This window comes from Ochotona princeps, chromosome 22 (assembly GCF_030435755.1).
Source record: "Ochotona princeps isolate mOchPri1 chromosome 22, mOchPri1.hap1, whole genome shotgun sequence".
Classification (NCBI taxonomy): domain Eukaryota; kingdom Metazoa; phylum Chordata; class Mammalia; order Lagomorpha; family Ochotonidae; genus Ochotona; species Ochotona princeps.
In genome coordinates this window covers 7,857,950-7,884,320 of record NC_080853.1, presented here as the reverse complement: position 1 = coordinate 7,884,320, position 26,371 = coordinate 7,857,950, and the positions used below count along the sequence as shown (strand labels likewise).

General features: G+C 50.0%; 1 protein-coding gene across 1 annotated transcript in view; it reads right to left on the bottom strand.

Moving 5' to 3' along the window:
- Positions 1-2,725: 2,725 nt before the first annotated feature.
- Positions 2,726-26,371, bottom strand: part of B4GALT5 (beta-1,4-galactosyltransferase 5) — a 69,109-nt gene continuing 45,463 nt past the window's right edge. Inside the window, exons 2-9 of the mRNA XM_036497132.2 lie at positions 21,052-21,186; positions 14,792-14,905; positions 12,757-12,881; positions 11,841-11,957; positions 8,923-9,110; positions 8,182-8,304; positions 4,770-4,871; positions 2,726-3,955 (exon numbers count right to left, since the gene is read on the bottom strand). Of these exons, the coding sequence (XP_036353025.2) occupies positions 3,808-3,955; positions 4,770-4,871; positions 8,182-8,304; positions 8,923-9,110; positions 11,841-11,957; positions 12,757-12,881; positions 14,792-14,905; positions 21,052-21,186 (1,052 nt within the window). The 3' untranslated portion in view covers positions 2,726-3,807. The remainder of the gene's footprint in view (positions 3,956-4,769; positions 4,872-8,181; positions 8,305-8,922; positions 9,111-11,840; positions 11,958-12,756; positions 12,882-14,791; positions 14,906-21,051; positions 21,187-26,371) is intronic.

The following is a 26,371-nucleotide window of genomic DNA, read 5'->3' as shown; positions in this document are numbered from 1 at the left end:
CAAGCATGGCTCAGAGACATCTCTGCCATGAATATTCACTTTGCCACTTAATTGACTCTGCTTTGACTGAGCGACTTGGTCACTGGGGACTGTGTCCTCACCTGTAGGGTAGGCACAGTCAACAGACTCTAGGGAGCTTCTGTCGAACAGGGCCATGGCCCGGTGGCCAAAGGTAGGAGCCTGGGAACTGGTCGTGAGGAAGGCTCTGGGTATATTCGAGTTATGAAGTGACTAAGGGTACCTCTCACAGCTGAGGAGGCACAGCACAAAGCCCTTTGCCCATCACCCTAGGGTGCACCTTTCCTCCTTGCCACAATGTCCCACCTACCTCAACTCTCTCCTTACTATGAACAGACTCGGGACACAACTGATGCCTGGGACTTGGGTGGGAGGCTTCGGGAAGCAGCCATATTAGAAAGAAACTCCGCTACTCCTTTGCCACTTTGAGGGACAGCTGGGGTGCAGAATGGGTGGGAAGTACATGTTAATCTTGTGCTCTAAGTTGTAGGAGGAACAGGGGAGGGTGGTCTGTCCCTGGGTTTCATTTTCATATCTGAATCCTCTTGGCTGGGCAGGTGTTGGGCCTGGTGGTAAAGAAGCCCACATCCCATGTTGGAGCACCCAGATGGAGGGCTGAGTCCTGGGTTTGCTCCTGATTCCTGCTTTAGGCACATTCTGGGAGGCAGCAGCTGCTAGGTCAAGTACTTTGGTCCTTGTCACCTATGTGGGAGAGCTTGACTGCTTCTAGCTCCTGGCATCAGCCTGGCTCAGCCCTGGCTACTGCAGGCATTTGGGGCATGAGTCAGTTGAACAAATCTCCCTCTGCCTTCCAAAAAGAAAAAAAACAATGAACGAAAGTTGACAAACATTTTGAGTAGCAAAGAGGTGCTACTACCAGGGACTGACTCTGCTGAACCCTGAGACTGGTGTCACTGGAGGGGTCCCCGCCCTTGGTGGCAACCTGGGCTCCCCAGGGCTCTGCCAGTTAAGTGGGCACACCAATATTCCCCGCCCCTCCTGCTGGACATTTCTTTTAACAGCCTCACTCCTACTTGCGGGCCATCCTTGCCCTCGGCCTCCCTGGCATCCCACTTCCCACCTGGCACTCTTCCCACCTTCCTTGCCCATCGGGAACTGGACCCTGCCGGCCTGCACTGCCCGCTGCAAGCTCCCCTTCGCCACCTGGCTTCATCGTGAGTGGTTCTTGGAAGGGGCTGCCTGAACTGTGCACTGGGGTCAGGCAGGGTCATGTCGGGGACCCTGGGGGTCGGCCAAGTTCTGGAATCTGAACTTCCCTGAGAAACCATGTGGTCCTGAATAAACAGAGCCAACCACCAAGGCTTGGTTCTTGAATATGTATTTTTTTTTACTGAAAAAATCATTCATAAATTAACATACAAAAATGTACAAACATATGAGTAAACAAAGGTAATGACAAAGGACTATTTTTGTGAAAAGTGTTTTTTCTTAAAACATCTTTAGATTTCAGTGCAAAAATGTACCCCTGGCACCTCTTAAAACTTAAGAGCAAGCTCAGACAGACTTAGTGGTGGGAGCGAGCTGGCCCCACACGGGGCCACCAGCTGCCCCAAGGCTCTGACCGGAGTTCCTGTGACGTCACAGCAGAGTTCCTGCACCTCCCCAGCATGACCCAAACTGATGCAGAAGGAGGAACCATTCTCACAGCACGCAAGGTGCGCGCCTGGCCAGGTGCAGCAGCCAACAGACATGCAGCTCACCACACACACGCAGCTTGCGTGAGCGCTGAGCCTTCCATGCAGCACGCCCCGCAGCGGGACGAGGGTGCTGGAAGAGACACCACACCAGAAAGAGCAGAGGCCCTTCCCGGCGACCCCTGCCCGCCTTGCCTGGCACAGCTGGCACATGGTGGAGCTCTGGACAGGATGGTGCTGGAGGACTCCCCCGGTTCTACACAGGGTGGCCCCTCACCAGACCAGTCTGTGCTGGCTGGTCCTATCGCCACAAGCAAGCGACTCACAGCCTTCACAGAAGCAGGGTGGGGACAGCCCAGTGCTGGCCCGGGCCGGCAGCGGGGGAGGGGCCTTTATTGCTCTGTGCACCAAGAAACAGGAGAGCCGAATGGACTTGCGGGTGTCGCACTCCCAGGTGAGGGCTTCTAAAAGCAAGGAGAGTGCTTCGGCTTGCCTTAAAATGTAGGCTACAGCTTACCAGCACGTTCAAGGGCAGGCGCCTGCTCTCTCATATAAGCTGATAAGAGCTTCACAAAAGGCATTTGTTTTATAAATGCCATTCTACTTTTTCCAAAGAATGAGAATGTGAACAAAAACCAAACCAAAAATAAACAGGCCTGGCCAATCTCTCCCACAGCGTGTGGGGATCATATGTCCATGGTCCCAATACATGCAACGGGAAAAAACCCACACGTACACACACACACACACACACACACACACACAGCCATGTAAACCATGAAAAGTAAGGAAGTCGAAGGCAAACAAGGCAATTAAACAAAATACGCAGTCCTCTTCAGAAACCGCTCTGGATCACAAGACCTACACACGCTTTGTGGAGAGAGGGGTGGGGGCTGCCATTTTCCAGAACTGTGCAGAAGCCCTCAGGGGAACATGATTTTCAGGGCTTCCAGCTCGGGGCAAAACAGGCACACTTTCAAATGCAATTGAGAATGGGCTTCCAGAAGCCCGTGGGGGTGGGAGCGAGGCCATTCTGTGCCCAGGGTTTTATGGGTCTCATTAATACCTTTCATTTCTCATGTGACCTACCATACACCGCGGGTGGCACCTGTTCCCTGGGGGAATCCTTCTGTATCCACTTTTTCCAAGGGAACGCCCCAGACACCAGAGGTGGGCCAGGCACAGCCAAGGTCCCTAAGAGAAGGGACACTGGCGGCAGTGCTAAGAGCCAGGGGCCCCTGGCTCGTACAGGGAGTCCCCAGGGGCCTGCTTTGAGCAGGCAGTGGAGAGGGAAGGGTGAATCCACACACACGACACTGACTCCCAGCAGCCAGGTGGGAGCGCAGGGCTGGATGAGTGACTTGGGACCCAAGTCAGCTACAGCACAGCACGCCCACTCACTGCCTGCCACAGTGCCAGGTGTTGGGTGAGGAACCTCCTTCGGTCATGATTTAGTTCCTGAACCTGCTAACCCAAGGAAGCGATCTAGAGTATAAATCCTCACTTAGAATTGGAACCAGCTATAAAATTAAATCTTAAAAAAGGCATTTTTCATGGCTTATTTACAATTACACTTCTTCAAGAAGTGACTGTTATATATTTAGGTTCATTTCCCTTCCCAAGCTCCCACCCCTCCCCCCACCACCCCCACTCAGAGCAGGTAAACCAACAAACAAAAAACCTGAAACCAAAGAGAACACCACAGACGCAGAGGGTGTGATGCGTAGCGTCACCTGCTCCTCCTGGCTCACACCTGCCTTGTGTGGGGGGCTGCCTCTAGGCTTCCAAGGCCGAACGGAGCAGTGTTGAAGGTCACTGGTGAGACAGCTCGCTGCAGACGGGACGCAGGAGGAAAAGACGGTGGGGGTTGGAGCAGCAGCAGGACAGGCGTCCGTCATGTGGGAAGGGGATGCCGGTACCGACACGGGGCCTGGAGTCGACTCCCCGGATCCCGGCAGTCAGGACGGCGAAGGCGTTTGTGCGTGTGCTCAGTCATGTGAGCTCCTTGACCCTGTGTGCCTGCGGCGCCCCACTGTGTTTCGCACTCCTCTTCAGCGGGCCCCAGGACGTGTCACCAGGGAGACTTTTGCAGGGCAGGGTCGGTGGGGGAAGCAAACGTGTGTCCCTTCTCATCTCAGTACTCGCTCACCTGAGCCAGCTCAGGTGTCAAGTTGACGGTTATATTTTTATACAAGGCGTCGTATGTGATGTTCGCAAAGTAGTTCAGGTTGTTGAGGCCATCCAGGCCCTGCCGCTCTTTTGACTTCCTCAGTAGTGCATACCTGTGCAGACAGAGAACAGAGCTGGCTTGCAGGAGGACAGCAACTTCCTCCCAGTTTGGAGGGAAGAGCGTATGGCTCCCAGGACAGGGCACAGGGCATAGGGCACAACCCACCCTGCTGCCTGTGCATCATGGGCAGGGCAGGTGCTTAGCCAGCCTGCAGGTCCAGGCTACCCAAGGGCTGCTGTTACTAGAAACACCTGCTGTGTGCCAGGCACTTTCCTGGTTCTGTCATTTAATGCTCACCCAGCACCCCCTTCCTCTCTCTGCACCTGAGCGAAACAAGGAAACCTAGGCTAAGTGATGCTAAGTAGTCTCCTTGTCCAACATTGCTATCCAGGCAAGACAGTAAATCTCTTAGATGAGCAGGTCACAGTCTCGTTCAGGGCCTCTGGCTGCCCAGTGAGCAGTCCTGCCTCCCCACAACCCCTGGAAGCCCAAATAAGGCCACTCCTAAAAACACCGATACATTCCTGTGTCCTGGAGCGGAGTAACTGGCTGAAGGACATGGTAAGATGGTGACAGTGTCCTCAGGCCAGGGCTCTGCACACCAGCCCTGCAAGGCAGCTGCGTACAGACAGCGATGCTACTGGGGCCCCTCAGCCTTCTGTTCACAAGCACTTGGAAAGGAAAGCAATGGGTGTCCTAGAAACAAGGCACTCTTCACCCCTGCTCCTCCCAGTTCAAGAAGGTGTTTGGCAAGGATGAACCCAGTATCAGAACAGGATGTGGACAGGTGGGGGTGGGGGGCATATGCCAGCTGGAAACTCAGGACGGTGGTGGACCTGAGAGCGGACAAACCCAATCACACGTACCTTCCTAGAAACTGGACTTCCCCGCGGTGGTGGTGGGGAATGGACTTATACTTGCCCGTGTCCCCTTCTGGCCGGCTCACTGAGTAGCCTGCATTCTGTACCCTGTCCAGGAGCAAGAGATAGAAGGGTGGTCACATCTCAGCGGTGAGCACAAGTCCCAGACTCACACCAGGCTTTTTTATTTTTCTGTAAAGATTTTTATTGGAAAAGTCAGATTTCCAGACAGAAAGATCCTCCATCTGATGGTTCACTCCCCAAGTGGCTGCAATGGCTGGAGCTGAGTTGAACCAAAGCCAGGAGCATCTTCTGGGTTTCCCACATAAGTGAAGAGTCCCAAAGCTTTGCGCCATCCTCTACTGCTTTCCCAGGCCACAAGCAGGAATCTGGGTGGGAAGTGGAACAGCTGGGATATGCCCATATGGGATTCTGGCATGTGCAAGGTGAAGGTGTAGCCACTGAGCCATTGCACTGGGCTCATGGCAAGGGCTTTGGCATGCACCTCTATGTAACCCATTTATTGGGTCAGCTTTAAAAAAATAAATGAATTTTCAACTCCATTTTCGTTTCTGGCAGGGGGTCTCCCAGCAGACATGGCTAGCCGTCCTCTTGTTCCACCATTGTTTTTGTAATTCTCTGGATAGCGCTGGTATTACAGCGTGGTGGCTAAGCCACCAGATGCAACAATGATATTCTGCATTAACACTGGTTCAAGCTTTGGATGCTCTGCACCTGATCCAGCTGCCTCTTAATGTGCTTTGGAAAGTGGCAGCAGATGGCCCGAATACTTAGGCCTCTGTCTTCTACATGGGAGATAAGGATGAAGTTCCAGGCTCCTGGCTTAGGTGTAGGGCCAGCCCTGGCAGCTGCAGCCATTTGGAACACAGACCAGCAAACGGAAGATCTCTGCCTTTCTCACTAACTCTGCCTTTCAAAGAAAAAAAAAAAATCTTAAAGAAAAAAAAAATCTGGTGGATAAATGAGGTATGGAAGAAAGGATATACATGGCAAAAGAGAAAATGATCAGTATTGAGGAGGCTCTGCCATTGAGTCTTCTGAGGTCATTTCCTCACTAACGTCCCTGACTGGGACGTGGAGTTTGATTTCCACAGAAGAGATGAGAGATGTTTGGGCAAAGGGATGGTGACTGAAGGAGAGCCGGAACCCCAGACCCAACGCCATCAAATAAACATGCAGACACTTAATGCGGAAGGGACATGTTCATTTCTCCTGAGGTTTCTTCTCTTAGCCAACTCAGGGGTGCTTGCTGCAGCAGCTGCTGACAAAGCTGGATGTCAGATCTTGGCAGCTCAAGGATAGAGCGGCCTGCTGCTCAGCCCCCTGTGACGCACAAGACCAGGGCCCCAGCAGCAACCACACATGATTGGGCCACTCCCCCTCACCTCTTGGGTGAGCCCGGGTTGTAGAAAAGGAACCCATGACGCACATCTCTGAAGACAAAACCAAACTCTTGGCAGTGAGGCCTGACTCTAGGGTGGCCTAAAGCCTGGGGCCCCTGAATCCACAGAGAAGACCTAGAAGAAGCTCCTGGCTTCGAATTGGCTCAGCTCCAGCTGCTGCGGCCATTTGGGGAGTGAACCAGTGGATGAAAGATCTTTCTGTCTTTCCTTCTCTCTGTAAACCTGCCTTCTCTGAATCTTCACCAGTAAACTGTCACTGAAAACAAACAACAAATACAGACCTTGAGATTTAAGGCTGAGCTAGAAAGTAGACACAGAGCGGGATGTTGCCATGGTGTTGCTGGTAAAGCCGCCACCCGTGAAGCCTGCATCCCATATAGGAGAGCCAATTCAAGTCCGGCTGCTCCACTTCCATCCAGTTCCCTGTTTAATGCGCCTGAGAAAACAGCAGAGGATGGCCCAAGTGTTCGGCCCCTGCCCACCCAGATAGAGTTTCTGGCCCCTGCTTTAGTCTGGCCCAGCCCTTGGCTGTTGCGCAGCCATCTGGGGAGAGAACCAGTGTATGGATGATCTCTCTCTCTCCTTCTCTGTCACTCTGACTTTTAAACAAAATAAGCTAAAAAGAAAGAATGGAATCAAGCAGAGTGGAAATTCTCTGCCACTTGTTCTTTTCTAGGTCACTGTTTACTTACTTTACAAACATCATTTTAATCACTCATACACATATCCCCAGGACAGCCTGCCGTGCCTCCCACCCCTGGCTTCACCGCCACAGGTGTCTTGGTCACAGGGTGCTGGGATGCACACATTTCTGGCAGAACTGCCTGATGGGGTTCTAGGAATCTGTCCTGAAGAGTAAGAAACAGGCTCATAGACTAGGCCATGTTCTAACCTGTGTTCACAGGAAAACTAAAAGACTCCTAACACACAACAGGAAATAGCCATGTAATTTATAGTGCATTTATGTAATGGAATTAAATGGAGCCACCCCATTTTCAAAACAGTGTAATGTTGATATAATAAAAGCAAAGAACATTTATTGAGACCTTATCACATATCAGACACTATGAAAGACCTTTATATCCACGATCTCACTCAATCCTCACAACCTGGAAATGGGCATTGCAGGTATTTTATAGACTGATTTGCAGGGATTTTAAATTACTGCTAAGCACTTTCTAAAAATAAACTCATTAAAATAGTAACAGATACTGTTTCTGGGTGTTCAGAGTATGAGTAATTCAATTTTGTGCTCATTTAAGCTTATTTTTACATATCAAAGGAGAAAAAAAATGAAAATGGTTGCTTTGGTGGGATACAGACGTTTTAAATGTCTGCTTATTTCATCTACTTGAAAGGCAGGGAGATGGGGGACACAGTGAGAGTGAGGCAGCCACCAAGACATCTTCCTACTGCTACTTGTCCCCAGGTGTCCACAATGGCCAGGCTCGGACCAGCCAGAGCAGGAGGCCAAAACCTCGTCCAGGTCTCCCAACTTCTGGGCCACCGTGCACTGGCAGGGAGCTGGAACGGAAGCCGAGTGCCATAGCGGATGCAGACACTTCAAGAAGCGGCTTAACCCACAGCACCACAATGCCTGGTCCTAACGGTATACTTCTGAAAAGGAAGAAAAATCATCTTGGGTGACTCCACGTAGTCTAATTTTTGTCCCTAAGGAAACCAGTGAGGCTGCCTTAAAGTCTAATCAGAGGGAGAAGGGACTGGCGTTGCTCCGTCCTGCATGGTGGCCACAGTCACAGGCCCGATGTGAGATGTGCTTTACGTACAAATGGAATCCTCCTGACGTCAGAGATCTCCAAGGAAAACAGGAAGGTGAGCCGTCCCAACACTCGTTTCGTTACAACCTTTCACTTGTTCTTTTCCTCTCAACCTTCAGCCGGCCGCAGCGGCTTGCACCATGCCCATCTGTGTTCAGGTGGCTCTGCAGGGGCCAAGCTGGTGACTTAGACAGACGTGTGTGCACATGCGTGTACCTGTTCCAGAGGTCGTCGTCCTCTCCACCCCAGCCCCAGAAAGCATTAGGGAAGCCGTTGATCTTCCGGAACTGATCCACCGTTAAGCCGCTCACGCCACCAAAGAACTCCGCATAAGGAAGTCTGCAACAGCAGGCGGGATGTTACAGGTCAGTGAGGGGAAAGGGTAACTATGTTCTAGAACAGGCTCCTCTCCAAACAGCCATGAGTGAATCGCTCTGTATCACTGCCCCAGTGTGCTTCCGTGTGCTGACGTATGTCAATCACGGGGGAGGGTCAAATCGTTCCCAACTGACTCCGTCCACTACACTAAGGTCTCAATGAGCACAGCAAGCAATTCCTCCACGTGTTGCGTGCACCCCAGTATAACCACAATCTGTATCAGGACATCCCACCATCTCCCCCAGAAGCCCGTGACTGCTCCCTAAGCAACCACCAATCTACCCTCTCTCCGCAGATTTGTCTGCTTGTGACACACTACCGGCAGGGAACCACACAACGTGAGCCTCTCCCCTCTGCAGGCGGGGTCTCCTGGGTCCCTCTGTGCCAGGGGTGAGTGCCTTTTCTCCCTTTCCCCTTTCCTGCCATGTAGTCGCCACTGTGTGCCAGGCCATGCTCCATGTGTCTATTCCGGCTCCCACTGATGGACATCTAGGTGGCAGCTGACAGAATGTCACCACCCTTCCCTCTGTCGCCCTCCCCTACATTGTCTCTCTTTCACAGAGAGGAGATGACACTCACATATACATATACTTGTCCAGTTTAGTTGCAAAGTGCCGCGGCATCTGCCCACAGCCGTAATAGTTGCGATCGCTCTCTGGTATGTGATCCACATCATGGAAAATCAGGCAGTCCCAATCCATGTCCTTCATCGCTTCTTGAAAGCCGACATTGAAAAGCATGGCTCGGTTAAAGGGTTGGGTGCCCACCTGAAAGGAGTGGAACTTTCTCAGGTTGCTTAATTTAGAAAAAATGTACATACACATTTATATATATATATATATGTATGTATAATATATTGTGGAGTTACTGAGAGAAAGAAAAACTTTCCATCTGCTGGTTCATTCCCCAAATGGCTGCAACAACCAGGGCTGGGTCTGGAGAAAGTAGAAAGCCAAGAACCCAATCTGGGTCTCCCAAGTCGGTGGCAGCAGCCCAAGCATTTTATTTACTTCCCAGGTGCATTAACAGGGAGCTGGATCAGAAACGGAGCAGCATCCATAACGTTCTAAATTGTTGCTGATGTTATGTTGGGGCTTTTAATTGATCGGAATGATACTCTGCCGGCTCTGCCTTCAGACCAGAGATTGTCTCCCCAAGAAGCTGATGAACTTATCTGGACAATAAGATGCTGGACTCTATGCTTGGTATATGCTTGCAATGAAAGAATCTCAACTGAACTTGAACTGTGGTAATGCAACAAGGTGGAGGAATCCACCATGGGTGGAGGGTTTGGGGAGGGGTGGGGGAATCCCAGTGCCTATAAAACTGTGTCACATAATGCAATGTAATTAATTAAAAAAAAAAAAAAAAAGAAAGAAAAGAAATGGAGCAGCAGGGACTTGAACTCAGGTCCATATGGAATGCCAGTGCCAGCAGTGATACCTTAACCGGCTGAGGCACAATGCCAACCCTAGAAGTTTATTTTAAAAGGACTGGATACAAAATCTTCAGCACTTTCGACCTGCCCAAAGAGCTTATTAGAATCTACTGAGCTCCCTGTGTCCACTCATCAATGACACAGTGTGACCCCCTCGTCACCTGACCCTTAGCCTTGACTGCTTTAAAAATCAAAGTGAGGCTGGTGCAATGGCTCAACTGGCTAATCTTACACCTCCAAGCACAGCATCCCACATGTGCATCAGTTCATGTGTCCACTGTCATATACTTCTGATCCAGCTCTCTTCCTGTGGCCTGGGAAAGCAGTGGAGGATGGCCCAAGGCCTTGGGACCCTGCACCCACATGGGAGACCTGGAGGAAGTTCCTGCATCCTAGCTTCAGATGGGCTCAGCTCCGCCCATTGTGGCCATCTGGAGAAGTAAATCAGTGGAAGGAAGATCTTTCTCTCTGTCTCTCCTTCTCTCTGTAATATCTCCCTTTCCAATAAAAATAAATTAATCTTAAAACAAACAAAAAGCTAAGGATCCTTAGCCCTTCTCTTCCACAGCTTCTGGAAGCAGAGTCCATCAAGTGTCCTGAGGCCGGCCTCTGGCCTAGTGATCCAATGCTCACCCCCCACACCAGTGCTGGGCTTTGCTCCCAGGCTCCTGACTCCAGCTTTCTGCTATGGAAGGGCCTGGGAAAATGCAGAGATGGCTCCAGTAATTAGGTTCCTGCCACCCTCAACTTGGTCCAACTTCTGCTCACAGGCGCTCTGAGAGAACCAGTACCTGTAAGCGTGGTCTCTCTCCTACCCTCCTCTCTGCCTCTTGAATAGATGAATTTGACAAGTCCAAGATAAGCATACCCAATTCCACCAAGGTAAAAGAAAATAACTATGATCCTTTGCTTCTTGTCACCAGACTACTGCCGCGGGCTGATCACTGTCTTGCAATGTCTTCCAATGGCAGGCCATCTGTAATTCTTCTACTTCTGAATCAAATCAAATAAGCACAGAGGTTTTTGTTCCTCTTGAGTCGTTTGTTTTGAAGAAGCAACTAAGCTCACCAGGGACTTGTGGTGATAAAGAGTTGGGCAGCCCATAGGGACACCAGCTCAAGTCGGTCACAGGCAAGCTTAGTGTGAATGCTGCTGCCGACTCAGCCTCCCAGGCCACCGCTCCCAACCTGGGTCAACCTGTGAGACCGAAGGAACCTGCTGCTCTGCTATTTGATCAAAAGAAAGGCCATGAGGAGATGCAATTTCAGTAAGAAACAGAAGTTGTCTTAGAGAGCTCTGGGCTATTTCCTCCAATCCCCCCCTGCTGAGAAGGGTGGCATTTGGCCCTCGCCCCTTGGTCCCTCAGAAGGCATAACATACCATGCCCACAGGGGATCACCCAGGCTGTGAGTCTCAAACGGCTCACAAGGCAGGGCTGCTGGTCAAAGCCTTCAGGGTTGAGAACCACTGTCCTGAGGGGAATGAGCCACAGAGCTCTGGTTCAGAGAGGCCCAGGCACTCGAGAGACACAGCAGCCAGGTCAGTGACGTGGATGTGTCATGTGAACCCAGCCAGGCAGGAGCAGGCCATAGCACACACACATTCCATTCAAAGGCAAAAAAAAAAAAAAAGGCTATGCAAGACCAGAAAAAAAAATTTCACATTCTGAATTTGCTAAGTGGTTGCCACTCCTAATCTCTTCATCTGATCTGATGCAGATACTCCTAGGATGAAAACAAATCCAATCTTAGTGGAAGCCCGCGGACACCCCGGGCAACCAACAGCAGATGTGGTCTGCTGAGTGCAAGGCCGCGACCTCAGAGCCTCAATTTCTGGGGTCTGGAGCTTGAAGATGCCACCCGAGATGGACAGCACAGAGACCCCCACAGAGCAGTGAACACGGTTTCCTGCTGGACTCAGCTTTGCAGGTGCTGGCCAACCTTTCCCTCGAGGGGTGCACAGCACAGGCATTCCAGCAGTCCCGGCTTCTCCTGCTCAGGACGGATTCACTCATAGCACTCTCAACTGCTGTCTCAGAGCAGGGAAAACAAACACTCACTTGTTCAACAACATAGAATGCAAACTGCAGACGCTGGCGTTGAAGCATGGGGATCAGGTGTCTGAGCAGGACCGGCAGGTGCTCGTGGCGGTTCCGGAAGGGGATGAGGATGGCCACCTGCAGGGACCACAGCAGAAGAAGCCATCGGTCAGCTCGGACCCAGAACCAGATCCCTTGCAGAGCAGGAGATTGGCCCCTGGAGCGCTAGGGGAGGCTGGTTGCCCTGTTCTCCACTTTTTCTAAGTACAGAAGGTTGATGAGTCACTTTTGGGTACTGAACGGGTCTTATCTTCACTTACACCACACCTAATACACGGGAGGACTGCTGCGTCAATGCATCCCGGAGTGCACACACATCCTACACCATGCCAATGTATGCAACTACATCTACAGATGCATAAGCATGCAGCTCAATGGGCTTGTTCAGTCTGCACACGGCATGGTCTGTGCTGATAGGGCTGTCGAATGTGATGTAGTTACATACACTCACACCCATACAAGTTTACTGAATGCTGGTCACGAGACTGCTCACTCCTGGGCAGACACGCCACTGCTCCATCACCCACAGAGCCAGCAAGTTAGTTCCTAAGTTCTTCACCACCTGCTGAAAGCATGGACGTAAGCAATGTCCTGAACTGAAGCTCCTGATCACTCTCCTCTCTTGACAGCAGCCAGGCAGAAAACCACTAAAACCATGTCTCAGGGACTGCACTTTTCACTTCTCACTCTGCTAGGAGACATATGGCACACCAGCCATGTCGCCACACTTGGTCTTTAGAAGGACACGCATTTCCGTGGCTATGCAAGTGGTAGATAGAGATCTTCCAAAGCATTTCTGTGTAATGGGGGGGGGGTGATGTGGATACTATGTCATGTGACGGGGAGTGCCCCACACACGGGCACCCTTGGGCCCTACCTTCCACCGGGGCAGGCAATCAGAAGGCTTCCAGTGACCTCCGAGCTTGATGGTAGGGTCTTGGGAGAAGAGTTCATGGATGTCCCCCATCGCGATTTCGCTCATGTTTATGTCAATGGGGCCCTCTGAACAAAGAGGGAGGGAGAGAAAGGATTAAGAGGCCAGGAGATGATGGGCAGAGTCTTTCCAGTTCTATGCTCCACAGAGGTCCAATGCTTTTCCAGCTGCCTGCAGTTGTAGCAGCGACGGGGACTTCCTCCCCTGCGTGCCATTTCCCTACATGTTAAGTTCCTCACCAATATTTGGGTAAAGCAGCAAATATGGAAGGATGATGGCCTGAGAGGTCTGTTGCAGCCAAGACTGTAAGAAAAATAACATTCACACACTGGGCAGAACAGCAGGTGAACCTGTCAAAGAAGGAGAAGGCACCAAGCAGCTGAACTTGGACCCAAGTCGCTTTCTCAGCTCATTCACTAGTGAGTGGGGGATCCTGACTACTCAGACCCAAATGCAGAAGTCTGACCCAAGTCAAGCGGCAGATGGGACTGGTGCTGTGGCTCAGCACATTAAACTACCACTTGCTATACCAGCATCCCATATCAGAGCACTTGTTCAAGTCCCAGCTGCTCCACTTCTGATCCAGCTCCCCACTAATGTTGCTAGAAACCAGCAGGTAATGGTCCATGTCAGAGACCTGGATGGAGTTCCTGGTTTCTGGCTTCCACCTGACCCAGTTCTAACTACCGCAGGCATTAGGAGACCTCTTTTTCTGAAACTCTGTCTTTCAAATAAACATATCTTTAATAAAATCAAGATAGCCTCATTAATAAGTAATCATTTCAATGCAAGCAGAGCAATAAAAATAATTTAAAAAAAATTTTTTAAAGCAGAATATTGGGTCTGCAACTGTGGTATAGTGAGTAAAGTCTCCACCTGCAGTGCCAGAATTCCACGTGGCCACTAGTTTGAGTCCTGGATGCTCCAAACTCTGCTAATGTGCTTGGTAAAAGCAGCAGAGTTTGGCCTAATTCTTTGGGACTCTGCACCTGCATGGGAGACCTGGAAGAAGCTCCTGACTGCTGGCTTCAGATTGGCCCAGCTCTGGCTGTTGTGCCCACTTGGGGAGTTAACCAGCAGAAATGGAAGATCTCCCCATCTCTTTCTCTCTCTCCCTCTCTGTAGCTCTGCCTTTCAAACAAACAAACAAACAAACAAACAAATCTCTCTTTTTTAAAGCAGAATATTAACAACTAGTAAATACTGGTTCCCTTCCCCCGCCACACACATGCCCCCCTCCAAAAGAAGGGACATTAGATTCAGGTCTGTCTAAAAAGCCTGCTTCTTTTGAGCCACAGTCTTGGTCTGCTCCTAACCTTGAGTGTAAACACAGACAAATACAGCTTTTCTTGACCTAAAGGATGAGACACACAAATCAGACCACAAGGTTTCCCACACAATCTATAACCCATAATTAATCATTCATGTGTGGATGAAAGCATGTGTAAATATCATGCTTATTTCCAACATGGCCTCTACATCACACTGTTAAAGTCAACTCTGCAAAACTAGGGTTTCCTCTTTGTCTTAAAAACAGCAATTTAAAAAACAAAGGCAGAACCATCTTGGGAGCCTCCAAGTACAGAAAGAGTGTGAGAACTGACCACAGGTACTTTAGCTCACACATGGGATTCCAGAAAAAATAAAATAACCCAAAGTTTTTAAGCAGTACTTTGTTCAGAAAGTAAGTTCGCCAGTATCAATCAAGCCAGTTATAACTGGTAGGGGAGTCATACTAAAAATAAAACAAAAACTGGCAGCTTCTATTGTCCATGGGACATTTTAACAGATTCCAAGTTAGAAGCAGAGGCATATAGCAAGGCAAAGAGAAGGTGCAGAAGACGACAGCCCAGCCACAGGCGCCCTTACGCAAGCCAGGCTGAAGGGAGCCGGGGCAGCCACTGTTCCCACAGGTAGGGAGGCTGTCACCACGGTGCACAGGGAAAGGCAGCGGGAAGGAAGCCAGAGCTCTACTCACTCATGGAAGGGAGCCTTTCAGGGCAGGTGTGGTTTGCAAAGTAGGTGAAGTCTTCGGGAAGAAACGTGGTGGTCTGTAGAAAGGTTTCACTGTGGTTCAAGTCCAGGGGATAATCTGGAGAGGTGAGGAAGACAGGCCACTGAGGCAGGGACACACGAGTTCTGTGACTCCGGCACAATGATCGCAGAGGCCCTATTCTGGCATGGCATCTCAACAGAACCAGGACACCTGTGCTAGTTCTTGCTGCAACTAAAACCTTTGGGGGATGAGGGGTGGGCCATGGAGGGTTGCCTGCATCCCAGATCCCACACTGCCTCCACTTTGAATCCAGTTTCCTAACATGCAATCTGGGAGGCAGCAGGTGATGGTTCAAGTTCTTAGGTCCCTGCCACCTGTGTGGGAAATCAAGATGGCTGCTGGCTTTGGCTAGGCCCAGCTCAAGTTAATTCAAGCATGTGGGGAATAAAACAATGAATAGAAGTTCTCTTTCAAATAAAAAAGAACTTTAAAAAGTTAAAGATTAGAAGACAACACACTGATCAATGAAATGGCAGCTGCATGATACTGTTTTTGCCGGAGTTCCCGGTGTGCTTGGACTGCAGGTGTGTGTGCCGTCAGTTCATGGTCAATGGCAATGAAACCAAAGAGCCCTTTCCTCCCATCAGCACTCAAGGAGCTCTTCCCGCCTCTCCCAGTCAGTGTGATGAACACTGCCACTTGCTGTCCACTTTTAGCAGCCTCTACAGCTGACCACTGCAGGTCTCCTCACTCCAGCCTCCCACCATGGAAAGTTTTCATTCCCCTCTCCTCTCTGTCCACCCTACACCTGCTGCCACAGCAGGGTTAGGACGATCACTGGTGTTGCTATGCTACTGCTGCTGCTGTAAGTGTTAATCATAGCTGAGAAACGTGGGAAGTCCCATATGCCTTTACCCTGTTGCCACGTCCTCCCCACCACGCTCCTCCAGGTGGTCTTTCACAACTTCATCCTTCCCGGAAAGGCTGCAGCCCCCTCTGGCCCCTCGGTCTGCTCCTGTAACTGTTTACTTTTTCCACCCCATTTTCTATACTGCCATTTTCTCTACTTTCTAAGAGATCTGCTCTGCTCCACCCAGCCCTTCTTTTAATCAGTTGTGCTACCGTATTTCTACCGTATTTCTACATTCTTTGTTTTCTGAATATTCACTCCTTACAACACACTGTTTAAAACACTTTTATTGAAATGTATTTATTTTAAAGTTACACATATATACCCACATGTAACTGCATGAGCTGACTGTAGAGTTCTCCATCATGGGCCCATCTGTCCTCCAACCTTCCCAACAGTCCTGCTGTGGTCTCCATGGCTGTTCTCTTTGTTCTTAAGAGTTTACATCCTCACAAAAACACCACGAGTATCCCGGTATGGTCACTTCAGTGGGATTTTAAGAGTGTGAAGACAGCTGCCTCTGCCTAGGGGACTGTAATGGTGTGACAAGGAGGAGGCTGTTGACCTCACATTTCACACACGGGCGCACTGGAGCAGCGCAGACATGAGGCTCAGGGTAGGGACCTTCCTGGGCAGCTGCTCCATCACACCAAGCCGTTCTGTGGTTGCTGACTCTACGAAAATCAAAACTGCCCATTCAAATTCACTTCCACCTAAGAATTCTAGAATCTTCATGTCAGCCATGCTTTTTAAAGCACCATAAGAAGGTTTCCAGGAATCAATGACAAATAGCCTGGATGCCTTTTACACTGGAACATGGCTGCCTACTCAGTGGGCAAAATCCAACAGGAGGCCACGCAGGGAGAACTTTAACAGCCTCTTCCATCAGGGGAGAAGGCAGCAAATCGCTGTTGTCCTTCTAGTTGCAGTTTCATGGAAAACATTACGTCTACTCCCAGAGGCCAGCAGCGATGATTTTCCATCAAAGCCAGCAAAGGAAAAACTGCCCCAAAGAAACCAGCTCCAAGCTTTTACCTTGCTTTCAACAGGCAAACCTGCCTGAAGCGGAACCTTCTTCTAAACGTAGGAAAACTTCAAAACTCTGGGAAGAAGTGCCAATGTTAATTATAGCTCCAGATTAAATCTCATACACATACATATAAAATGACTGTCTTTGAGAAGACAAATTAAAGGTCCCCCTTGTACAACATGACCTGTGCCTGTGATCTGCCTGTGTGTGGCAGGAGAAGCTGCCTAGAAACAGCACAGTAATTACATGGCCTGGAGGCACAAGATTGGTGGTGGGATGGGGAGGTTGAGCTGGGCCTGTTCAAAAGCAAATCAACGGAAACAGAAGAAAATGATTCTGGACGATGGAAGACACAAGCGTTAGAGCTACAACCTAAGTAGAAAACAGAAAACTTAAAAATAAAACTAAACGCAAAAATCCTATAGAAGAGGCAAGACCTTTGCTGCCTTCCTGGTCGTACTCTTAGCTTTTTTTTTTTTCTTAAACATTTTATTTTTTATTGGAAATGCAGAGTTATAAAGAGAAGAGACAGAAAGATCTTCCATCTACTAGTTCACCCCAGATGGCCACAAAAGCTGGAGCTGAGCCAATCTGAAACCAGGAGCCAGGAGTCTCTTCTCGGTCTCCCATGTGGGTGCAGGGTCCCAAGGCTTTGGGCCATCCTCCACTGCTTTCCCAAGCCACAAGCAGAGAGCTGGATGGGAAGTGGAGTAGCCAGGACATGAACCAGTGGCCATATGGGATCCCGGTGTTTGCAAGGCGAGGATTAACCAACTGAGCCATCACACTGGGCCTCCACTTTCAGGTTTGCTTCACAATCTGGAGAAAGCCCTGCCCACCGTCTGCACACAGACAGCAAGCCCGAGGGTCACCAGCAGCAAATACTGCAAATGGGGCTGATGTCCTCATCTGATTACCAATCAGTAACATGTTGCCACTGAGACCCTCAAGCACTAACTCTCCAGGGTCCCCTCCAATCTGACACTATACCTCCAAAACCCCCAACTTCCTCATTTCTAATTTTGAGTTCTTTAAACAGCAACTTAGGTTAAATGAAACCTACTTTCTCGGTAGCTGCAGAAGCCTTTTCAAGAAGTGAAAAGAGCCAGAGGACATTCGCCGCCGAGGCCCTGGGGACTCGGCATGGTGACCACAGGGAGTCCAAGTCCTCCCACCCGGCCAGCTGATCAGGGATAGGGCAAGGCACACCCTGGGGGCTCCAGCGCACCTCCCCCCTCGTCCATCACCCACAACCCACGCCAGGAGAGAACTGCTGAGAGAGCGAAGCAAGCGCTCTGGCTTTCGAAGGTTTCACTTTTCAGTTTACATCTGACCTAGCAGGAGGGGTAGAAGGGTGCGAAGGTGGTGGCCCCTTGTACACCAGAGAGGCCAGCAGCAGACACCCTAACTGCAGGGGCTCAGCCCAGCGCTTTTGTCTGCCACCTCCAGCTGTTGCTAACATCTGGGGAGTGAAGCACTGCACAGGAATACATGTCCTACTTTCTCTACCTCCTTCAGAAGAAAAACAAAAAAAGAAGAAGAAAGCCAACATGAATTGTCACGCTAAGCTTTGACCCAGAGAAAGTTTTTCAAAGTGAGCATATGCCTGAACGTCACATCTGAAAGGAGGTGGGCCGAGTCATGTCTGGCGCCCCAAGAAGGAGTGGCCAGGCGAGGTGGAAGCCTTCCATCTCTGAGGGTATCCTAAGCCCAGCATGATCCCTCCAACACAGATGTAAATGGTTGGTTTTGATTGGCCATGCTGCGAATGAAGAGATACTTTTCAACACACTTACTCTCCCAAAGTGTTGGAAGCAGGTCCTGTGGCACAAGGGGTTAGCTTGCCCCTTGAGATGCCCACACCTGCCGGTTAAAATCCCCAACACTCTGCTCCTGCCCCAGCTTTCTGTTGAAGTGACTGGATGATGGCTCAAGTACTTGGGTTCCTGGTTTCAACTCTCACCACCTTTTGGGGAGCGAACCAGCAGATGGAACATCCATGTCTCTCTCTGCTGCTCTTTCAATGGGATAAATAAATCTTAAAATAAAAACACAACATCAAAATGTCAGTTTTAATAACTGAAAAATCAAGATGGTAGCTTCCTAGAAATGGATCATAACATAATAAATGTTGTCTTGGGCCTGGCATGGTAGCCTCGCGGCTAAAGCCCTCACCTTGCAAGCACCGGTTCGTGTCCTGGCAGCTCCCTTCTCATCCTGCTCCCTGCTTGTGGCCTGAGAAAGCCTCAAACAGGAACTTGGAAAAGCAGTCAAGGATGGCCCAAAGCCTGAGATCCTACAAACACGTGGGAGACCCAGAAGTGGCCACTGGCTCCTGGCTTCGGATCAGCTTAGCTCTTGCTGTTGCGGCCACTTGGAAAGTGAACCAGCAACTGGGAATTGTCTATCTGTTTCTGTGTGTCTGTCTCTTCCTCTAGAAAACCATCCCTTCGGGCCCGGCAGCGTGGCCTAGTGGCTAAAGTCCTCACCTTGAACACCCGGGGATACCATATGGGCACCGGTTCTAATCCCGGCGGCTCCACTTCCCATCCAGCTCCCTGCTTGTGGCCTGGGAAAAGCAGTCGAGGACGGCCCAAAGCTTTGGGACCCTGCACCCATGTGGGAGACCCGGAAGAGGTTCCAGGTTCCTGGCTTGGATCAGCGTAGCACCGGCCGTTGCGGCTCACTTGGGGAGTGAACCATCGGACGGAAGATCTTCCTCTCTGTCTCTCCTCCTCTCTGTACATCTGACTTTGTAATAAAAAATAAATAAATCTTAAAAAAAACAAAAACAAAAAAAACAAACCTTTAAAAAAAAAAAAAGAAAGAAAGAAAACCATCCCTTCTTGGACTGTTCAACTGAACCATGGGGAAAATTTATGTTGTAGTAAGAGTCGAGCGAAAAGCAGTACCTTCCTTCCAGGTGAAGAACTCCTCACATAGTCTCTGATCAAAACAGCTATTTGTGGACAAGTTGTTACAATAAAGTGTTGAGCAGGCCAGCTAACCTTGAATTTGTTTTCTTCATCACACAGTGTTTTTTTTAAAGATTTATTTATTTTTATTACAAAGTCAGATATACAGAGAGGAGAGACAGAGAGGATGATCTGTCTGATGATTCACTCCCTAAGTGAGCACAACAGCCGGTGCTGCGCAGATCCGAAGCCGGGAACCTGGAACCTCTTCCAGGTCTCCCACGCTGGTGCAGGGTCCCAAAGCTTTGGGCCATCCTCAACTGCTTTCCCAATTAGTGTTTTTAAGATAAGAAGAGCCATGGGTAAAAGCTGCAAAGACCCAGGAGGCCGGGACATTTGCTCTGGAGTCTGTCATGGCTGTGTTCAGCTGAGCAATCTGAAAAGTTCTCTTCAAAGCCACCAGGCTCAGCCTGGAGCTGGAATTAAGGCACAGGATGGACGCCTGGCAACCTCGGGGGAGACATGGGTGGAGTTCCTGGTTCCAGGCTTACTCTTCGGTTGTTATGGGCAGTTGAGGGAGTAAACCGATGGATAGAAAAACTGTGTGTCTCTACTCCCTTGCTCCCACAACTCTGACTTTGAAATAATTAAATCATACAAGAAAAAAAAAAGTTTTGCCCAACAAAGTCCTCCTGGGCTGCACACACTCACGTGGAAGAGGATACCTCCCCTAGTGGCGTCAACCAGGACCAGATCATGATGGAATAAAACCTCGCGGCCATGACCCCATCTACAGTGTGTGACTCAATACCAACTTCTTTCTGAGTTGGCTCTCGGCGCTCCTGATCTGCTGTTGTCCCAGGTGTGTGCTTCATCTGCTACTGGTGAGGCCCTGGCGGCAGCACAATTGAAACGGGGTCATCTCACGAAAATATTTTTGAAGGATGCTCTTGACTTCCCTGAAAAGTATTACAAGGAAAACGCATCCTCCATCCTGCTACCCTGACTAGGTTGTGAGCAAAAGAGAACACAGAGCTTAGTGGCATATTAAGCCACCACCTGGGATACTGGTATCCCATAAAACAGGCACTGGTTCAAGTCCCGGCTGCTCCACTTCGGCTCCCTGCTAATGTTTGGGAAAAGCAGCTAATGTCTGGCCCAAGTTGCTTCAGTCCCTGATATGGGAAACGCAGATGGAGTTCCAGGCTCCTGGCTTGGGCCTGAGCACAGCTCCAGCCACTGTAGATATCTGGGGCAGGAACCAGTGGATGGAAGCTCACTATGTTTTCTGGTTAACTCTGCCTTTCCAATAAATACACATACTTTAAGTGAAAGCAGAGACAGCGATGAGAGGTTTAGACCACGCCCTTGTGTCCCAGAGACATACCTGAGTCATTTACGCTGCTGTTCCTCTTGGCATAGGCGCTCCGGACCACCTGCTCATACACTTGAGCGCCGATGGTCCTCACGTTGTCGCGGATCAGGATGCCTTGCGCTTGCATCATGAAGAGGTAGGTGTTTACTGCAAAGACAGAAAGGGACAGAGAGGTGACTCCACAGGTTGGCAGAGCTTGTGGTCTCTTTTCTGGACTTTAAAACCTGTTTCAGTCCTAAAATGCTATGAGACCCCAACTCCATTCTTTGAATTGCATTCAGTGTTTTAGGGATACCCACATTCCCCACCCACAGGTAGCTGGGAGGGCTCCAGGAGACATCTATTCGCAGGGAACAGTTTTAGAAAAACCACTAACTTACACACTGGTACCCCACCTCGTCTCTGAGAACCTGATTAGTGATGTAGCGCCAGAAAAGTTCAGAGAGACCTCAAGACTTCAGAAGCAAAACCTTTCTTTATGCTCAACTTCGCATCCCCTCACGGCCACACAAAAAAGACGGGACTGACTGCTGTCCTCCTGGGCACACGTGGAGCTGGGTCTGCTCCCAGCCACCTTTCCAAGTGCTGGGCTGTAACCACTGTCCTTTGGGAGATTTGCAGTGGGACAAAGCTGATGAAAGAATGCCAGCAGTTCTCACAACCCACCCAGCCCAGATGTCCAGAGCAATGGGGCCACAGCAGCCAGCAAAAGGCCTGTGTCTACCCAAGAACACTGAACAAATGAGTTTTCACAACAACCAGGCCATGGCCATCACCTCTAGAGAATGGGCTCTACCTGGACATCCCGGAAGTCTTTAAGACACAAAGCTAGGGATTGCATGGGTGCACATGTATACACACCCCCCAGCCTAATGCCTCACTGCCTTACCAAACACTATGCCATCTATTTTCATGAAACCATAATGATTCTTAACCAGTCATCGCCATCTATCCCCTCTACTTCGTCCCTGTGAAGGGGATGACCTGTGTCTTACAGAGGTGGCAGGGGGTCACTCATATCAATTCTGAGCATCTGAGAGGAGTGCCATGAAACAGTTGGCTGATGCCTATTGAGGCCCCAGGCAGTACTGGAGCTGGTGTGGACACTGAGCCCATGACACCTTGGGCTGGCCATTCTGGCCCTTCAACAAGGCATCCTTTGCTGTCTGATTCATCATCACTTCCACAGTGCCCTGAGTATGATGAGCGGTCAATGATGACCACATGGAGGAAATGTGGATGTCAGTTCACTTGGCTTCAAGCTCTCGTGTTCGGTGCTTATTCTAGTCTCACAAATGGGACCAAACAAGCTGTCTGAGTCTTAATACTGAAAACCCCAGGTGGGCAGTGCTCAACGGGGACATGGAACCTTTCCCAATAGTTCCAATCACCTCTCAGGTGCATATAATCACAGCCACAAAACGGCAATCAGAACAAGTCAATGACCAGAAATGCTTCCAGAAATGAGGTAAAGGTAAGGGGGCCTTTAGCTTGGGCCTTGCACGGATGGGAAAGACGACTGTGTTCTAACTTCTGGCACTGGCAGAGAAGAGCCCAGGACTGTGCATTGTCATGTAGCTGGAAAAAAATAAACTTAAAATTCCTTGCCTTACACACACCAGTATCCCATATGGATACTGGTTCTAATCCCGGCAGCCCTGCTTTCTACCCAGGCTCCCTGCTTGTGGCCTGGGAAGGCAGTCGAGGATGGCCCAAAGCCTTGGGACCCTGCACCTGTGTGGGAGAGCCAGAAGAGGCTCTGGGCTCCTGGCTTCGGATCGGCACAGCTCTGGCCATTGCAGCCACTTAGGGAGTGAATCATAGAATGGAAGATCGTTCTCTCTCTGCCTCTCTTCCTCTCTATCTGACTTTACATCTTTAAAAAAAAAAAAGAGTGAACGAGAGAGACACCTTCAGGTACTCTAAGTGTGGAGTTCGCAATTCTGTGGGAAGAGCGTTTGATTTTCTAATTTTTAAAAATTATTCATTTATTGTTTCTAATGGAAAGGCAAATTTACAAAGAGAAAGATCTCCGTCCACTGGCTTACTTCCAAGTGGCCACAATGGCCAGAGCTGAGCAGATCCAAAGCCAAGAGCCAGGTCGCCCATGCAGGTGCAGGGGCCCAAGGCTTTGGGTCACCCTCTGCTGCTTTCCTAGGCTACAGCAGGGAGCTAGATGGAAAATGGAGAGCCGCTACATGAACTGGAATCCATACGGAATCCGTGCATTTACAAGGCGAAGATTTAGCCACTGAGTCATTGTGTCTGGCCCTTGATTTCCTATTTCCAGCACACGGCAGAGTCAACTCTCAGAAGGCAGGCAGGTGCGAGATCTGAGCCTTAACGCTCACCCAACCCTCAGGTGCCCAGGTGGCTACAGGTGCTGACTTTGGGCTACATGGCACTTTTTCCTCTCCAACATCCCCCAGAACCAGCTGTCTTCAGTAAATGCAGGAAAACAGATTCACTGGGTGCTACATGCATAGTTTTAGTTAATTATGGCAAAGAATCCACCCCCTCCGTTCTTGTGTGTGGGGAAGAATACAGTTGCTCAGTCCCTCCTTTAAATAGCTTCCTGTTCACTTGTGGGAATCCCAGTAGAATCCCAACTGCAGGATTCCTTAGGGCAGTCGTCTCCCCAACCTGAGGGAACATGGTTCCACTTGGATGGGGGGCTGGGAGGCAAGCCGTGAATCTGTACCTGTGACAAGCTCGCAGGGACCCTGATGCTGTTGGTTTGGGAACCACACGTTGAACCACACCGCTGCTCTAGGGAGCTTCAGATAGGCGGTAAGAATAGTAAACCACATTTTGGGGGGCGCTGGGGTCTGAACCAGGGGTGCCCCTGCTCTGGCCTTGACCTCTTCACAGAGGCTGAGCCCCTGGCCAGGCACCTGGGTGCCACATCCTCTTCCTCAGTTCTCAAGCACCTACGTAGCTTAACTGATTACTCATAAGCAGACAGCTCTCAGCTCTCTCCATTGCACAAAGGTACCACCTGAGCACTCCTAAGGATAGCCTTGTCTACCCTGGCCCAGCCGGCATCTCTGGGTAGCTACCAACCTGTAGCAGCTGGCCTGTGCTTCTCCCACAAGACCCATCTGATCCTCCCAACACCAGCTCACACCCTCCTCAAGGTCTTTCTCTAATTCCCAAGAGGATCTGACAATCAAAACTCTAAATTTTATTTTCTATTCTCTCAGTTTGTCAGTGCTCATGGGCTAGTCCTGTCATCTAACTATACACTCACATAGACCACGTATTCCAAATGCTTTTCTTTCTTTTTTTCTTTTTTTTAATGAACGTGCCATCTAGGTCGTTGCTGTCATGGAATCTTTTTTCTTTCTTTCTTTTTTTTTTTTTTAAGATTTATTTATTTTTATTACCAAGTCAGATATACAGAGAGGAGGAGAGAGAGAGAGGAAGATCTTCCATCCGATGATTCACTCCCCAAGTGACCGCAACGGCCAGTGCTGTGCTGATCCGGAGCCAGGAACCAGGAACCTCTTCCGGGTCTCCTACACGGATGCAGAGTCCCAAGGCTTTGGGCCATGCTCGACTGCTTTCCCAGGCCACAAGCAGGGAGCTGGATGGGAAGTGGAGCTGCCGGGATTAGAACCGGCACCCACATGGGATCCTGGGGCTTTCAAGGCGAGGACTTTAGCCGCTAGGCCATGTCGCCGGGCCCTCCAAATGCTTTTCATACTCACCCACAAAGACATACACAATGTTGCTTAAAAATAAATGAGCAAAGTAAACACTGATAAACAAAAGGAAGTAACCCCAAAGGAACAGAACTGGGAGTGGACAGGATCTCAGAGAACACACTCCAGTGTCATTGAGCATGGCCACCACATCCAAAAACACAGCCACCTGCAAAGACAAACTCTACTCTGGGATGGGTCCTAAATGTCTCCCAGTCACTTTGGTTCTTGCTCAGCCTCTTCCCTACCCACGCACCCGTGCCCCCTGCCCCCAGCACCAGGCAAGCCCGACTTCTAGGTGTGCCTCCTACATAGTACAGCCACTTGCCTCCCCACCCAGTTCCTCTTCCTACCTACACTGGATAGGGCTGTGCTGGCACCCAGGCGGACAAAGAGACGCATGTGTGAGCTGGAAAAGGGCAGACACAAGCCAGCCCACCAGGAGCCCCAGTCCATGTGTTAGCCAAACACCTGTCACCTGGAGCCCCTTGGAGAGTCACAACGCTCAGTAACTTGAGGCCCAGAAACTTCCAGAATAGAGATGTTGCATCATTTAACCTACCCCTTCTTAAATCAGCACTCTGATCCATCTGCCCCAATAACCAGTAACACCAACTCATTCTCCACAGAGTCCACTCTGGAAAATGCTGTTCTGGACACTTTCATGAATGGACTGTAAAACTTTTACTACCTGGTTAGGTAATGGATCGATACTCGCTGCTCACTGTTGAAAAACAGCGATGACGCTGTACTATTGATTCCTATGAAGCTTGCTGGAAGCCAATCCCCTGATGTCATCAGAGCTTTGCCATGAAACTCTGGGTCCCGTGCTCACAGAGCTGGTTCTGCGGATGGCAGGGCAGGATCCTCTGAGTGTCCCGGCTGAAACTCATTCAGGCAGTGGCCCAAAGCAGGAAGTGTGTATATATACACACAGTGAGGTGGGGGAGGGTGCTGCTTAGGGCACCTCCTCCCCATCCCATAACTGAGTGCCTGGGAACCAGTCCTGGCACTGCAGCTTCCTGGTAATGTGCCCCAGTGGGAGGCAGCAGTGATGGCAAGCACTTGGGTCCCTACCACTCACTTAGGAGCCCCAAACTGAGTTCCCTAGTGCTGGCTTTGGCTTGCCTCAGCCCCAGCTGTTACAGGCATCTGAATGAAAGAGTTCTAATGTCTCTAAAAATCAGATTTGGGACTCATGCTATGGCATAGCAACTTAAGCCTCAATCTGCAATGCCAGCATCTCATATGGGTGCCAGTTTGAGTCTCTGCTATTTCACCCTATTTGCAACTCTGCCTTTCAAATAAAAATAAATGAACCTCAAAAAACAAACAAAAGTGGTGCAAACTATGAAATCCACCACTGTTCAACAAGGATCTGTTGACACCCACTGTGCTGTGTGCGGTGCTGAGCCAAGGATGTGCAAAGGCAAGCTGGAAAAGAGGGCACAGGTGCAACCGCCCAGAGATGATAAAGTGACATGAGAAACGCTAACATCATTTAGCACAAACTTGTGCTTACTATTCTCCCCCCACTTCAGGGATACCTACTCAGCCATAATTTGGGAGGAGAACAAGCCCCATTTAAGGTGTGCAGTCGGAAATTTCCACCTAGAGCCAGCATGCAG